This window comes from Lemur catta, chromosome 1, assembly GCF_020740605.2.
Source record: "Lemur catta isolate mLemCat1 chromosome 1, mLemCat1.pri, whole genome shotgun sequence".
NCBI classification, from domain to species: domain Eukaryota; kingdom Metazoa; phylum Chordata; class Mammalia; order Primates; family Lemuridae; genus Lemur; species Lemur catta.
In genome coordinates this window covers 43,624,789-43,637,926 of record NC_059128.1, presented here as the reverse complement: position 1 = coordinate 43,637,926, position 13,138 = coordinate 43,624,789, and the positions used below count along the sequence as shown (strand labels likewise).

The window sequence follows — 13,138 nt, the reverse complement described above, 5'->3', positions numbered from 1 at the left end:
TGGAAGTTCCTCAAAAAATTAAAACTAGATTTACCATACGATCAGCAGTTCACTCCTGGGTTTATAGCCAAAGGAAATGAAATCATTATGTTGAAGAAGTATCTGTTCTTCCTTGTTCATTGCAGTATTAGTCATAATGGTCAAGCTGTATTATCAATGTAAGTGTCCATCAATGAATAAGTGGACAAAGAAAATGTGGTATATATACACAGTGGAATACAATTCAGCCTCAAGAAAGAAGGGAATCCTGTCATTTGCAATAACACAGATGAAGCTGGAGGACATTATGTTACGTGAAATAAACCAGTCACAGAAAGACAGTACCACGTGATCTCATTTATATATGGAATCTAAAAAAGCCTTAACTTTTAGAAGCAGAGAGTAGAATGATGGTTACCAGAGGTGTGGGGGGGGGGATTGAGAAGCTGTTAGTTGGAGGATAAAAAATTCCAGTTAGGAGGAATAAGTTCAAGAGACCTATTGTACAACATGGTGACTATAGTTAATAACAATGCATTATGTACTTGAAAATTGCTGAAAGTAAATTTTAAGTGTTCTTACCATAAAAAAAAAAGATATGTATGTGAGGTAATGCACATGTTAGTCTGATTTAGCCATTCCACAGTGTATACATATATCAAAACAACATGTTATACATGATAAATATGTAATTGTCTTTAGTCAATTAAAAAAATGAATAAAAATTTTTAAAAAATAAAAAATACTTGCCAAATGAATACTTTTGGTAGTCTGAATAGGCTGTTCTCCATACCTTCTGAAATACTCATTTATCACGCACCATGGTTTGAGAGCCTTGTCCATGTATGGTAAGATTTATGAGTCTTGTGCAAGAATGCATTGGTACTTTATTACCATGTTGTAAAAATTGTTATTGTGATAATCATTACTGAAACACAGCCACATATTAAAGTGATTTTGATAAACCAGCAGTAGTTTTGCTAGTGTCAGCTTGTCCTTTCAAGACATATGTTTATGCTTCAAATTGCCTGATTGTGGCTCCCTATGTGGACTTAGCTGAATTGTTATCTGAATCATGCTTTTTTTTCCCTACAGGTTAAAATTCTTTGTCACCAGTTGCTGGTCCAGGTTTGTGACTTGCTCAGGCTAAAGGACTGTCACCTCTTTGGACTCAGTGTTATACAAAGTAAGTCTTAGTCCCATCTCTGATGGATGTAGTGAACCTATCCCTGAGGAAATGACATTTTATAGCTGTAACTTAAATTTGACATTTTGTTATAAAACTGTGATTATCAAAATATCCGTAAACTGATCATCATTTTTAATTTAGTATTCATTTTTTAATCTCAACTACTGTGTGTTTCTTACAAGATTTAGGATTTTAGCCTTGTTTTATTATAGTTTGAACTTAAAAATTGATTCCTCTTTAGGAATCCAGATTTTATGTGTTTGCTCTTTTCATGTTTTCGTGAACTGAGCTTGATTTTTGTTTCCTTGCATTCAGGAAACAGCTGGAACTAGTAGGAAAGTATCCTAGATAAATTTGTGATTTAATTTATATTATAATTTTTAACATTAGACTGACTTTCCTCTTTTCAAGTTCTTTTGTTATTGACTATGTAGTATAACAAAGTGAACTGTTAATATAATCTTATTTTCCTTTATCTCTTACCTCTTCTCTTTTTTTCCAGTCAGAGTACATGACTTTGAAATATAGGGTCAGTTTCTTCTGTATTCTTTATGTGGAGAAGATTTTCCAGTAGAGCAATTCCATTGGACCTTTCTTCCCCTGTAATACCTTGGTTAAAGAGTTAGATTCCTAGGACTTATCTGCAGCCATTCTTTATAAGCTTTCTTCTTTCAAATCATATATTTAAATTTCTCTAATTTAGCCTTTTTATGCCAAAAACTTTTCATATTTTTGCTCATTGTGTCAAGAAGTTTTTTTGTGAAATGTATTTAATTATATTTTTTACTTGAATGTGGATTATTTTCTGTTACTAGAATTGATTTAAAGGCTTAAGATACTTTGAGGATCTGGTAAATACCATAAAATGCTTACAGTTGCCAAGTTGCAAGGTGTATCATGGCCAGCTGATAAACAAGACCCCTTCCCCAAAATGTGAACAGTTTTCAGTTGCCTTTTTAGGGAAGGCTAAAGAGCATGTAGCAGGGACTCCTGAATCAGCCATTTGCTCGTCAGTTTCTTCCTGCAACAGTTAAAGCAATAAAAACACAAATGCTAAGCTCCATCCTAGTGTTGGTACATATCTCAGTCATTCTATCAAGGAAGAGTCTAGGAGCAATAAGATGCCATAAGATTCTAAATAACTCATTACTCTATGCTCAAAGTTAATTCTTCTTACTACAACTATAGCCAGACTGTTGATCTTTGTTGTTCGACAAGTCAGTCCAATAAAACCAGTTTACAGTTTCCTTAGGTTTCAAAATAAGGGTTAAGATATCCTTTTCAAAAAAGAGATTGTAGTATGGTGAAAGAACATTAGAACAGGAATCAGATGACCTGGTTCTAAATTCTGGTTCTACCACTAACTAGCAGTGTGGCTTTGGACACAGCATTTGACTTCTCTCAATGTCAGGGTTGTTTTTTTTTTTTTTTTTTTTTACACATGTTAAATAGAAATTACTGCTCTACTGGCTTTGTAGAACTGGTGTGTGCTTGAGAATTCTTAAGTTATAAAGCTCTGGCCAAATTATGGTAGAGATATAGTGGTAGTTTAAAAATATAGGTGTGCTATTATGGTGAACAGTCTCAATTCATTATGTTGCTTCTTCAGACCGGAACTCAAGCCAAACACAAATCAGTTTCAACAGGAAGATTGTCTGGTCTTGTCCATTTCATGTTTAACCTGTAATATGAGAGATGGGATAGTGTTCGTTGATCTGATAACTGGATTTAAGTGGCATCCCTCTTTTTTTTTGTTCTGAGATCTCTTCCTTAGCCCTTTCATTGAAATTGGTTGACTTAATGTGTAATTTATAGCCAGAGAGTAGCTTTACCTTTCCTATTCTCTAATGGCATTTTTCTGGACAAATCCCAGTATTTAGCTATGAGTTACCCTGTAACAAAGTATGTTTAACAAAGTTGGAGTAGTCAAAGCAACACACTTCCCTTCTAGAATGAGAACGTTTTTATGTAGAGCTTTCCATGAGGATGTCCCCTTACTGATGGTTAGAGAAAAAGGAATGTTTTTTAAAAAAAGATTTAAAACTTTGTATAAGATAAGAATGCTGAAGGCTTCTCTTGTGAAATATGTCTCTCTTAAAAGGTTCTCTTTGGAAAATCTGAAAATATTTGCTTTTTGCCAGCTCCTTTTCATGTTTGGATCATTTTTACATAGGTTTTAGCAGTCTTATTTTATGTGTACCTTAAGAACATCATCCCCTCGAAGGGATTTTTTTGGCGTTCATGCTTGTTTTTCATAAGATTCTTCTCTTTCCATGAGATCAATCCCAAAGTCAGTGTGAGTAATAGTTTATCATTTTGTCATGCTGTGTTTTGATGTGTGGGGAACAAGGAGAAGAAATAGTTTTAAAAATTATTCTTCACAAAGCGTGTGGGTCAGGCTTCATCTCACTTGGAAATGGGCTGGTATGAATGTTTTCTAATTTTTTTAAATAGCAATTAAGTTAGTGTTTCTACGCTGTTTCACAATTTTGCACACATGAGAACAGTCTTCTGTGAGCTAACTAAAAGCATGTTTTTCTAAGACTAAGTAATGACCCAGAGTGTTAAAAGTTAGACTTATAAGCCTTAATGACCCTAGAAACTAAGAAAAAGCAGGAGTTGGAAGCTAATATTTCTTTTAAATATATTTAATAGTATATGCTCTGTATTGCAAAAGCAAAATAATTCAGAAAGAATCTTGTTAACGGCCAGGCACTAGTGGCATGCACTTGTAATCTCAGCTACTTGGGAGGCTGAGGTGGGAGGATTGTTTGAGTTCAGGAGTTTGAGGCCAGCCTACATGACATGGTGAGACCTTCATCTCAAAAAAAAAAAAAAAAAAAAAAATCTCATTACTACCTACCCCACAGGACCTTTTATCTTTTAGGGTCTTAATGAGTTTTCTTGGTAGTATTTGAATTCAGAGTCCATTCACAAATCTTGAGGCTTTTTGTTAAAAACAAAAACAAAAACTAGTTTATTTGTATATTCTTTTAAAATCTATCGTTTCTTTATCATCTTGTCTCCTTTTTTAATGTGCAGATAATGAACATGTATACATGGAGTTGTCTCAAAAGCTTTATAAATATTGCCCAAAAGAATGGAAGAAAGAGGCCAGCAAGGTACGACAATACGAAGTCACTTGGGTGAGATAATATTTATGAGCAAAATTATTTTGATTTTTTTTAAATTGTTTAATTTTGCTGTTATACATTAGGAAAAAATCTTAAGCAATATTTTATACAGTAGAGAATGGGAACAGGAAATTAATTACAAGTTCTAAAATATCACAATAATGAAGTATTAATAGCTTATAGCATATAACAATATATTCTATATATCTGTTAATAATGTATAATAACTTTTTCGTAATCTTGGGATAATACTTTGAAGTGAAAAGCATGGAAAAATTATTTGCCCCTCTCCTATGGCTATGCTAGTTGTCAAAACTGATGTTCTAAAAGTTATTAGTAATTTTTAAATTCTTTTTTAATATACTCACATTTGTTATTTTGTAACAATGTTTTGTTATTGTACTGATGCATTTATTTAGTAAATATCAGTTCCATTTACTGGAAGAACATTCACAGGGAATTAACCTAGTGTTTTCAGGATCACTCTCATAAGTTAGGAATAATAATCCTAGATTCTGTAATTTGTATTTAAGAATTCTTGGAATAAACTAGAAGCCTACTTCAAAGCCAGCTGCAAAGTAAAAAACATGAATGTCTAAATAAATAAACAACATATTATAATAGAATTTGGTATGTGTAATGTCAGAGGAACAAGAGAACATTTATAATAAGGAGCAAATGGTCACCACAGGGGACAGAGCTGCACAAGGAGCTGGATCTCAGCTAGAAATTTCCACTGGCATTTATTTTTATCTTCCCTTATGTTGTCATTGGCATTACAGTGAATGAGAATCAGGTAGAGGGATGGTGCCCTGTTTTGCTTTATTACTTCCTCATTTTACATGAACCTGGCATACAGAGGGGACAACTCTCTACACACTACAAGCCCTCACTCACAAGTAGATAAAACCTTTCATTGTTTAAAAAGTATCTTGCAAATAATGGTATTTTGGTTGCTTTTGAAACCCATTTTTGAAGTAACTAGAAATAGCTTGATGTTTATATCTGTCTTTGTTTTAGGGTATTGATCAGTTTGGGCCTCCTATGATCATCCATTTCCGTGTGCAGTACTACGTAGAAAATGGCAGATTGATCAGGTATGAGGACAGGGAGAGATTCTAAACCTTTATTTTCCCACAGCACTTTAAACATGCCAAATACGTTACTTGTGTTTATTGTTTGTTACCACTTGTTAGAATATAAACTCCATAAGAGCAGTGATTTTTTTTTTAATCTTTTTGCACGCTCACTTATCCTTAGCCCATAAAAGAGAGAAACAATAGGCACTCAAAAAATATTAGTTGAATTAATGAATGATAATGTTAGACTATTAATGAAAATGTTAACAATATCACTGGCTCACATTTTCTCTACTCTACATTTTCATAAACAAATCAGTCTCCTGAAAGATATTTCTTTCAAGAAAAAACTGGCACTTTTGTTAAGAGTGGGAAGAGATTGATTAAAGGACTAAATTCTTTTCCGGTGGTGGAGTGGAGTTTGGGGCAAGGACAGAAACTCTTCTGTAAAAGTGCATGGGTGTTTATAGAGCCTGTTTTTCACATTTGGGATTTGGGGTCTTGCTTATATTCTTGGCAGAGTCTTTAAAGCTAAGATTAAGCCCAGTGGAGCTATCCTGTGAGAATCTTAGATACAGTTTGACAAGGGCGGGTAATTGATTCTTTTTCTGGAGGTGGGTATATGAAAAATACTATTAATATATAATTGCTAATGATACAAATTCAGCATTAACCATTTCAGAAGCTCAGTTTGTAAAGAAGAATTCAGTGCTGGAAAGATTTCAGAAATTTTTCTTGGCCTATAGAAAATAATAGAAATGTGAACTCTGTTTTACTTATATATTTTTAAACTTCGAGAAACCCCCTGTGGAAGAAGCAAAGATACATTTGGCTAGTGAGCTATATGTAAAATTAGCTTGTGATATATATATATTTATATATACAAATTTTTTACTCAGTTTACCTAGTAAATGTGTAATGCCCTGGAAAGAAGGAATATATATTATTTAACAGTTAATTAACCCCCTGGAGCTAATGAATGTTTAATTGATCCCTTTACCTCTGCCTTTTTCCTCAGGGCTGAACCAGTCCAGTGTGTGGTCAGCACTGTAAAAAGAAGTGCTCTGAAAAATACTCTGTCCCAAGGGGAAAAATTACATAAATGCCTTATTTTTAAGTTCTTTGTACTTAAACATGATCTTGGTTAAAATAAACCTATATGTTTTTATTATTATCTACTAATGATATTAGCTATGAATCTGAGGTAAACATTGAACCTAAAATAATATGGAGGCAAATAAGCTCACTAAAATACACACACATTTTTTTTCTTACATTTTTACATTGATCACAAAAGCGTCCTATTTACCAGTGAACATTTTTTGGAGCTTTGACCGTGTTTTCCCCAGTCAGCACTTCCTACTCAGTGCATTTAATGGGAACAGTATTTATTTCTGACCTCAGTGGATTGTAATGAGCACACTATTAGTATTTCCTTTTGTGGGGAGTATAATGATTGTCATGGCATGTGCCTATAAAAACACTTTAGTAACATTCACTTAATAAAAAACCAAAAAACAGGTTTAAGGAAAGCTTTCACTTTGTTTATTCTGAGTGAATTTTTTTTTAAAAGAACACTATGGTTAAGCAAATTTTTTCCTAGAAGGGTATATAAACAGAAACATTTTTAAAGGGGTCTTAGAGTATTTGTAGCATGCTCAGCTAAAAAAACAAAACAAAGAACAGCAAAACGTTAAAGCCAGGATAGCCCCTCAGATTTGCACTTATTTATATCATGTGTGCAGCATCATTGTAGCAAAATTAATACAGACAACCAATGTCTAGCTTCTATTCTAATGCTTGTTCAGTGAAATAGTTACCATATTAGAGTGGAATGATTCAGACATTTTTCCCCTTCTCTGAATGAACCAAATGTTGTGAGCCTTAGGAAATGTTATTTTTGTTGTCTGGGTAGTCAGTCTGACATGGAGTTCTGAGCCCTTGCGACCTCAGTGATCAAGTATTAGCCACAGCCTCCCCCTTTTCATGAGGTGGGAGGGAGGAGCAGAGACAGAAGGGCTCCCGTCACCAGATGGAGAGCAGGATTTGGGTCTGTTTACATGCCATTGGATTGTTCCATCAAAATGTGAGTTCTGTTTTCTTTTATTTTCCTAGTGACAGAGCAGCAAGATACTATTATTACTGGCACCTGAGAAAACAAGTTCTTCATTCTCAGTGTGTGCTCCGAGAGGAGGCCTACTTCCTGCTGGCAGCCTTTGCCCTGCAGGCTGATCTCGGGAACTTCAAAAGGAATAAGCACTGTGGAAAATACTTTGAGCCGGAGGCTTATTTCCCATCTTGGGTAGGCACTGTTTTCAAATTCTAAAGAGTGTTTTCTCTAACACATTTCTAGTTCATTGTGCTGCTACTCATGCTGCTTCAAGAAATGGGAACCCGGATGTTTATGGCCAGTCAGACTCTTCATGATGCCCAAATATAAGTTTAATACGTGAGAGCATGGTACGCACTATGTCTTCATGTACTCGGTCTGCTTACGGTTAATGGAGAAGGAGATTGCTGTCCATCATAAATATGGGGGGGCTTGGAATTTGCCAGCCTCCTTTTGGCATTTGCGTGGCTTTGACCATCTTATGTTCTTTTACTGGAGCCACATTTTCCTCCTTTGAAGGGAGAAAAACATTACTCTTTAAAAGGCAAAGCTCATTCACATGGTCCCCTGGGCTGAGAAAACAAAGACAAGTCAACTTCTTGCTTACTGTGGCCTCCATGTCTTTCACTTCCAGGAGAGGAGCCACTGCCATATTTTGGCAAGAGATTGGAGGGTATTCCAAGACGAACTGTCTCAGCTACCCTTTCTCCACCCCACCTGATTTCTGTTCCTGCCCGTCCTCCAGGTCTCACCCACCCATCCTTGGGAAAGAACTACCACTCTTGCCTTTCCTTCCTAGTAAAGCCTCTTGAAAGGTCGTGTATATTTGATTTTTTAGCTTCTTTCCTCCCACATGTATTCCTCAAGCCACTCCGACCTGCCTTCTTCCCCCCCTAGTCCACATGTTGTGCTGCTCTGTATTGACAGATCCAGTGGATTCTTCACTGAATCTCACTGCTACACTTGACTCCTAACCACTCACATCTTGGGAGATCTCATCCATGTTAATGCTTTTAACCATCAGCCACATGTAGTTAACTCCCAAATCTGTTTCTCTCCCCTGTATGCCTGAGGTAGCTACTTAACCTCAGAATGTTCTAAATCAAATTCATCTTCCTACCTCAATTCTGTGTATTCCTCCCTCTGAGTGCTTAAGAGTCCTAAGGAACTCTGCCCTATCACCATTCGTCCTCCCTGTCCCATCCAGTTGGCCACAGCACCCTTTAATATACATACTTGATTACCCATCACCCAGCTGAAGAAATGCAGTTCTGTCGTACGTTTGTTGCTGTTAGCGTCCCTAAGTGCTTATTGCATGTGCTCCCCATCATGGCCCTGCTGTTTCCCAGGTTCCAGCTCTCAGCAGCACTGTTGCAGAAGCTTGCCCCTGCTTCAGTCTTTACTCTGCAGCTTGCAGATGAGATGATTTTGCTTCTGATTTAATCCTTCAGAGGCTCCCTATCACCTGTGGGGTGAAGCCTGGCTCCAAAGCATAACCTAGAAACTCTCCAAGACATGGTCCCCGCCAGCCTTTCCAGCTTCCTGTCTGGTTGTCCTGCACTTTGAACTTTACGCTCTGGCAACATCCAGCAGTTGATACGTCGTCACACCTCTGGGCCTTTCTTCTTGCAGTTCCTTTAGCCAGCAAGACCCTGCTCCCTGTTTCACCTGGCCAACTCCTGCCCATCCTCTAAGACTCAGCTCAGGTGTGGTTCCTTCTAGGCAGACCATCTAGGTGCCCAGTGCCCCTCCTCTGGGACCAAGAAAACCCTAGACATAAGTGTTTTTACATCTTATTTTCAAATGATCTGCTCATCTCTTGCACCCTGTAAACTATTTCTTAATACACTGTAAAGGACTGGCATAAACTTAACCTTTTCTGTTTCATCAGCATTTCACATTGAGATGCTCTGTAAGTTTTTGTTGACTGACTTACAGTGCTTAAGAGAAACCACAGTATGTGTCAAGCTATTACAATCTGTAGCATGTATTTACATTCCCTAGTTGTCATCAGGTACTCAATGAATCTTGGTAATTTAAATCATAACTTCCCAATTAGTATCCCATGGTATCCACTGTGCTGAGATACTAGTTTCTTCCACGCTTGGGATCACCAAAATCATCTACTTCGGTGCCCTTACAAATATTATTTTCAATGTGTTTTTGACCTGATAAAAGGTTGACTAGTACTGATTTAGATGTTCACCATGTAAAAGGAATCTAGGGGAAAAAAAATCTGTAACTTAGAGTTCTCAGCAGAACTTGATAATTGACCAATAATTCATCATGTTTAATTCTCTGTAAACTATTCAATAGGAAGCAACCAGATGTCAGTATCTGTAAAGACATTTTAAAACTGAAAACTGTCTAATTTTTTTATTCCGATCATTTTAAGCACTACTGTTTTTGCTTGCATTCCCTAATTCTTTCCATATTTTAAAGTAGCCTCATGAAATCAACTAAGACTATAATCAATACCTTTCTCTTAGCCTGTAGCTGCTAGATACTATGTATTTTTGACATCTAAAAGCTCAGACTACTGTCTGATAAAAACCTAAGACACAGTAAATCACAATGAACGTTTGGAAGAAAATGTTTTTTCATAAGTATTCCAACAGAGTGTTCATATCAGCCTCTTATGCAGTAACCAAGAATGTTTCAGAGAATTTCTTCTAGTCCCTTGCCTCCTGTGGACTAACATTTAATATCTCCCACTCTGTGGCTGTGTAACTTTCAGAATTAAGTAGATCCGGAACCTTAAGATGTGCCTATAGTAGAAGTATTTCATGGTACCAATACTTTTGCACATATAACCAATGATGTGTGTGAAATTATGCAAGTTTGTGTGGCTTTTTTTCTTGGTGACTTTAAAGTTAAGAGAACCTATTTTTCCTATTTCTTGTGATTTTTTTTCTTAGATATGCAGCTAAATGGACTTTGTACCTTCTAGTATTAGCTGATTCAGCCTAGAACATAACAGATGGTGAAAACAGAATAAAAGTGGGAATTTTCAAATGGAGATTAGCCAGTTTATATGTCCTATTTTAGATTCTCTTCCTTTCATCATTTTAGGGGTGGGGGTAGTACTTACATCCCTCCAACAAATGTTGCATTGCACACCCCTTGTATCCCAACAGGTTGTTTCCAAGAGGGGGAAGGACTACATCCTGAAGCACATTCCAAACATGCACAAAGATCAGTTTGCACTGACAGCTTCCGAGGCCTATCTTAAATATATCAAAGAGGCCGTCCGACTGGATGACGTCGCTGTTCACTACTACAGATTGTATAAGGTACAAAACTGCAGTAAGTCTACAGCTTCTGAGAAAAAAATTTTCTATTGAAAATTATTTCATTTTTAAAAGGCTTTTAAAAGAATTTCATTTGAACTGCCATTTGTTATTAATATCATAGGTTAGTCTTGGAGGCAATGGTGCTTTTTCTCTGTCCTGCAAATAGTACAAAGTGTTTTTTTTTTAATGGTTCTAATAATGAGATGACAAATGGCTGCAAATTGTGAATCCGGCTTTTTAGTGATTATGGAATAGTTGTTTTTCTTCTCCCCAAATCTGCTTTGAGGAGTAACATTTGCAACTTGTTTGATCAATAATTAATATTCCTTAAAATGAAGCCATATCTATATTGTGTCCATTAACTATAAGACCATCACCGCAACAGCTAATGTTTATGGAGTACTGTGTTTATTGGGTACACTTTATTCTTTTTTTTTTCTTTTTTAATCCTCACAACTCTATAAGAAAGGAACTGTAATCTTCACTTTATAGAGCAGGAAACTGAGACTTAAGGAGATGAAATAGTTCACCTAAGATCACAAAACTAAGTGACAGACCTAGGACTCAGTCCAGGCCTTCTTGATGACAAAGCCTGTGCACTTAAGCCGCTGTACTCCATGCTTCCCTCACTCTGAAGTTACCTTCTTTTGTGTCCTGTGCATCTCTAGCCTCATTTTTCCATCCTGGGGCAGAAGTCACACATCTAAATAATAACTGAGGCCATCTCTGCAGGAAATCACTCATAGTACTGTTGACCATCTTCTCTTCTCTTCCCCTCCTCCTTCCTACCTCTTCCCTTTTCCACAGATAGCACTTTGTTGGCAAAAACTCCTGAATGCCCATGTCAGTATTCAAAGGCAGATGCTCAAACTAAATGGGATGAAGTGGTTAAGAGCATGGTTAGTTAGGCCTACCTGCCTGGGATTGAATCCCAGCTTGGTTTCTTACTGTGTGACCTTATGCAAGTTACTTAACCTCTCTGTGCTTCAGTTTCCCCACAGTTAAATGGCGACAATAACATACCTACCTCTTAGGATTACTGAAGGCTAAAGGAATTAATGGATAAAAAGTCCTCAAAACAATTCAGCACAGATTAAGCATGATGCCACACTTGCTGCTGTTAGCATTACCATTGTTGATATTGTGCTCATTATCTCTACTACACCCGTTGTGGTAAGATTAGCATAACTAGACCATTGGAGATGGGGCTCTAGTTTGGATACATTTCTTGGTAATCTTCTAAGCTGGTTCAGAAAACTTAGTAAGGGACCAACTGATGGTTTTTCTGTCTCTCTTCCATGCCCAAGAGATGCATTGTTAATACCCCATCATCCTTGGAAGGCATAATTGAGTTTCATAAGATCCTAAAGGACTGAGTTTGGCTCAGTTCCTAAAGGACTGAGTTGTGGGTTTTTTTCCCTCTCTTAAGAGATTTCATTTGTGACACTCAATTTACATGAGAAAGGCAAAAAATTTACATTTTTGGCAATCAGTTTATATCTTAAAATGTATTAAAAGTATGAATGACGTATTGGAAAGACTGTGGCCTTAGAATCAATTATCAATTAGAAACCCTGTGTCACTATGGTATCCTAGGCAACTACACTATAATCCTGAGCCATCTATTAGGTGGGAGTGATATACTTCACAAGGTTGGGAGGATTCAATGAGATAATGAATTTGAAATAACAAGGGTGAAATACCTGGAACATTAGTGAGTGCTTAATAAATATTAATTGTTTCTTGCCTTAATTGCCAGGAGGCTTGCTATTTTAACAAATCCGGTTAAATAAAAATCAAACGCCACATGTTCTCACTAATAAGTGGGAGCTAAACAATAGGTCCACATGGTCTTTAAGTGGTATAATGGACTTTGGAAACTAAGAAGGGGTTGAGGGTAAGAGGGGGTGAGGGATATAAAATCTTACCTATCGGTATAGTGTGCACTATTCTGGTGACAGGCACACTAAAAGCATTGATTTCAGCATTATACAATTCATCTATGTAACACTTGTACCCTCTAATATTTTGGAATAAAAATTATTTAAAAATAAAAATAAAAGGAAATAAAAATCTTTTGGTGAAGTAGATGTTCCCAATTTGCCTTTTATGTAAAAATTAATTTTCAAATCTGCCTAAAGTGTGGTATTCCTAAATTGCATAGAAAATGACTCTTTTGGCCGGGCGTGGTGGCTCATGCCTGTAATCCTAGCACTCTGGGAGGCCGAGGCGGGTGGATTGTTTGAGCTCAGGAGTTCGAGACCAGCCTGAGCAAGAGTGAGACCCGTCTCTACTAAAAATAGAAAGAAATTAGCTGGACAACTAAAAATATGTAGAAAAAATTAGCCGGGCAT

General features: G+C 36.5%; 1 protein-coding gene across 5 annotated transcripts in view; it reads left to right on the top strand.

Moving 5' to 3' along the window:
• Positions 1-13,138, top strand: part of FRMD6 (FERM domain containing 6) — an 82,047-nt gene that overhangs the window by 49,377 nt on the left and 19,532 nt on the right. For 3 of the 5 annotated variants that reach the window (XM_045567220.1, XM_045567224.1, XM_045567233.1), the window contains exons 3-7: positions 1,075-1,165; positions 4,211-4,314; positions 5,323-5,399; positions 7,497-7,683; positions 10,629-10,784. In XM_045567220.1, the coding sequence (XP_045423176.1) occupies positions 1,075-1,165; positions 4,211-4,314; positions 5,323-5,399; positions 7,497-7,683; positions 10,629-10,784 (615 nt within the window). Of the gene's footprint in view, positions 1-1,074; positions 1,166-4,210; positions 4,315-5,322; positions 5,400-7,496; positions 7,684-7,709; positions 7,842-10,628; positions 10,785-13,138 lie in introns of those variants that run through there. The other 2 variants (XM_045567231.1, XM_045567243.1) reach the window with 2 other exon arrangements.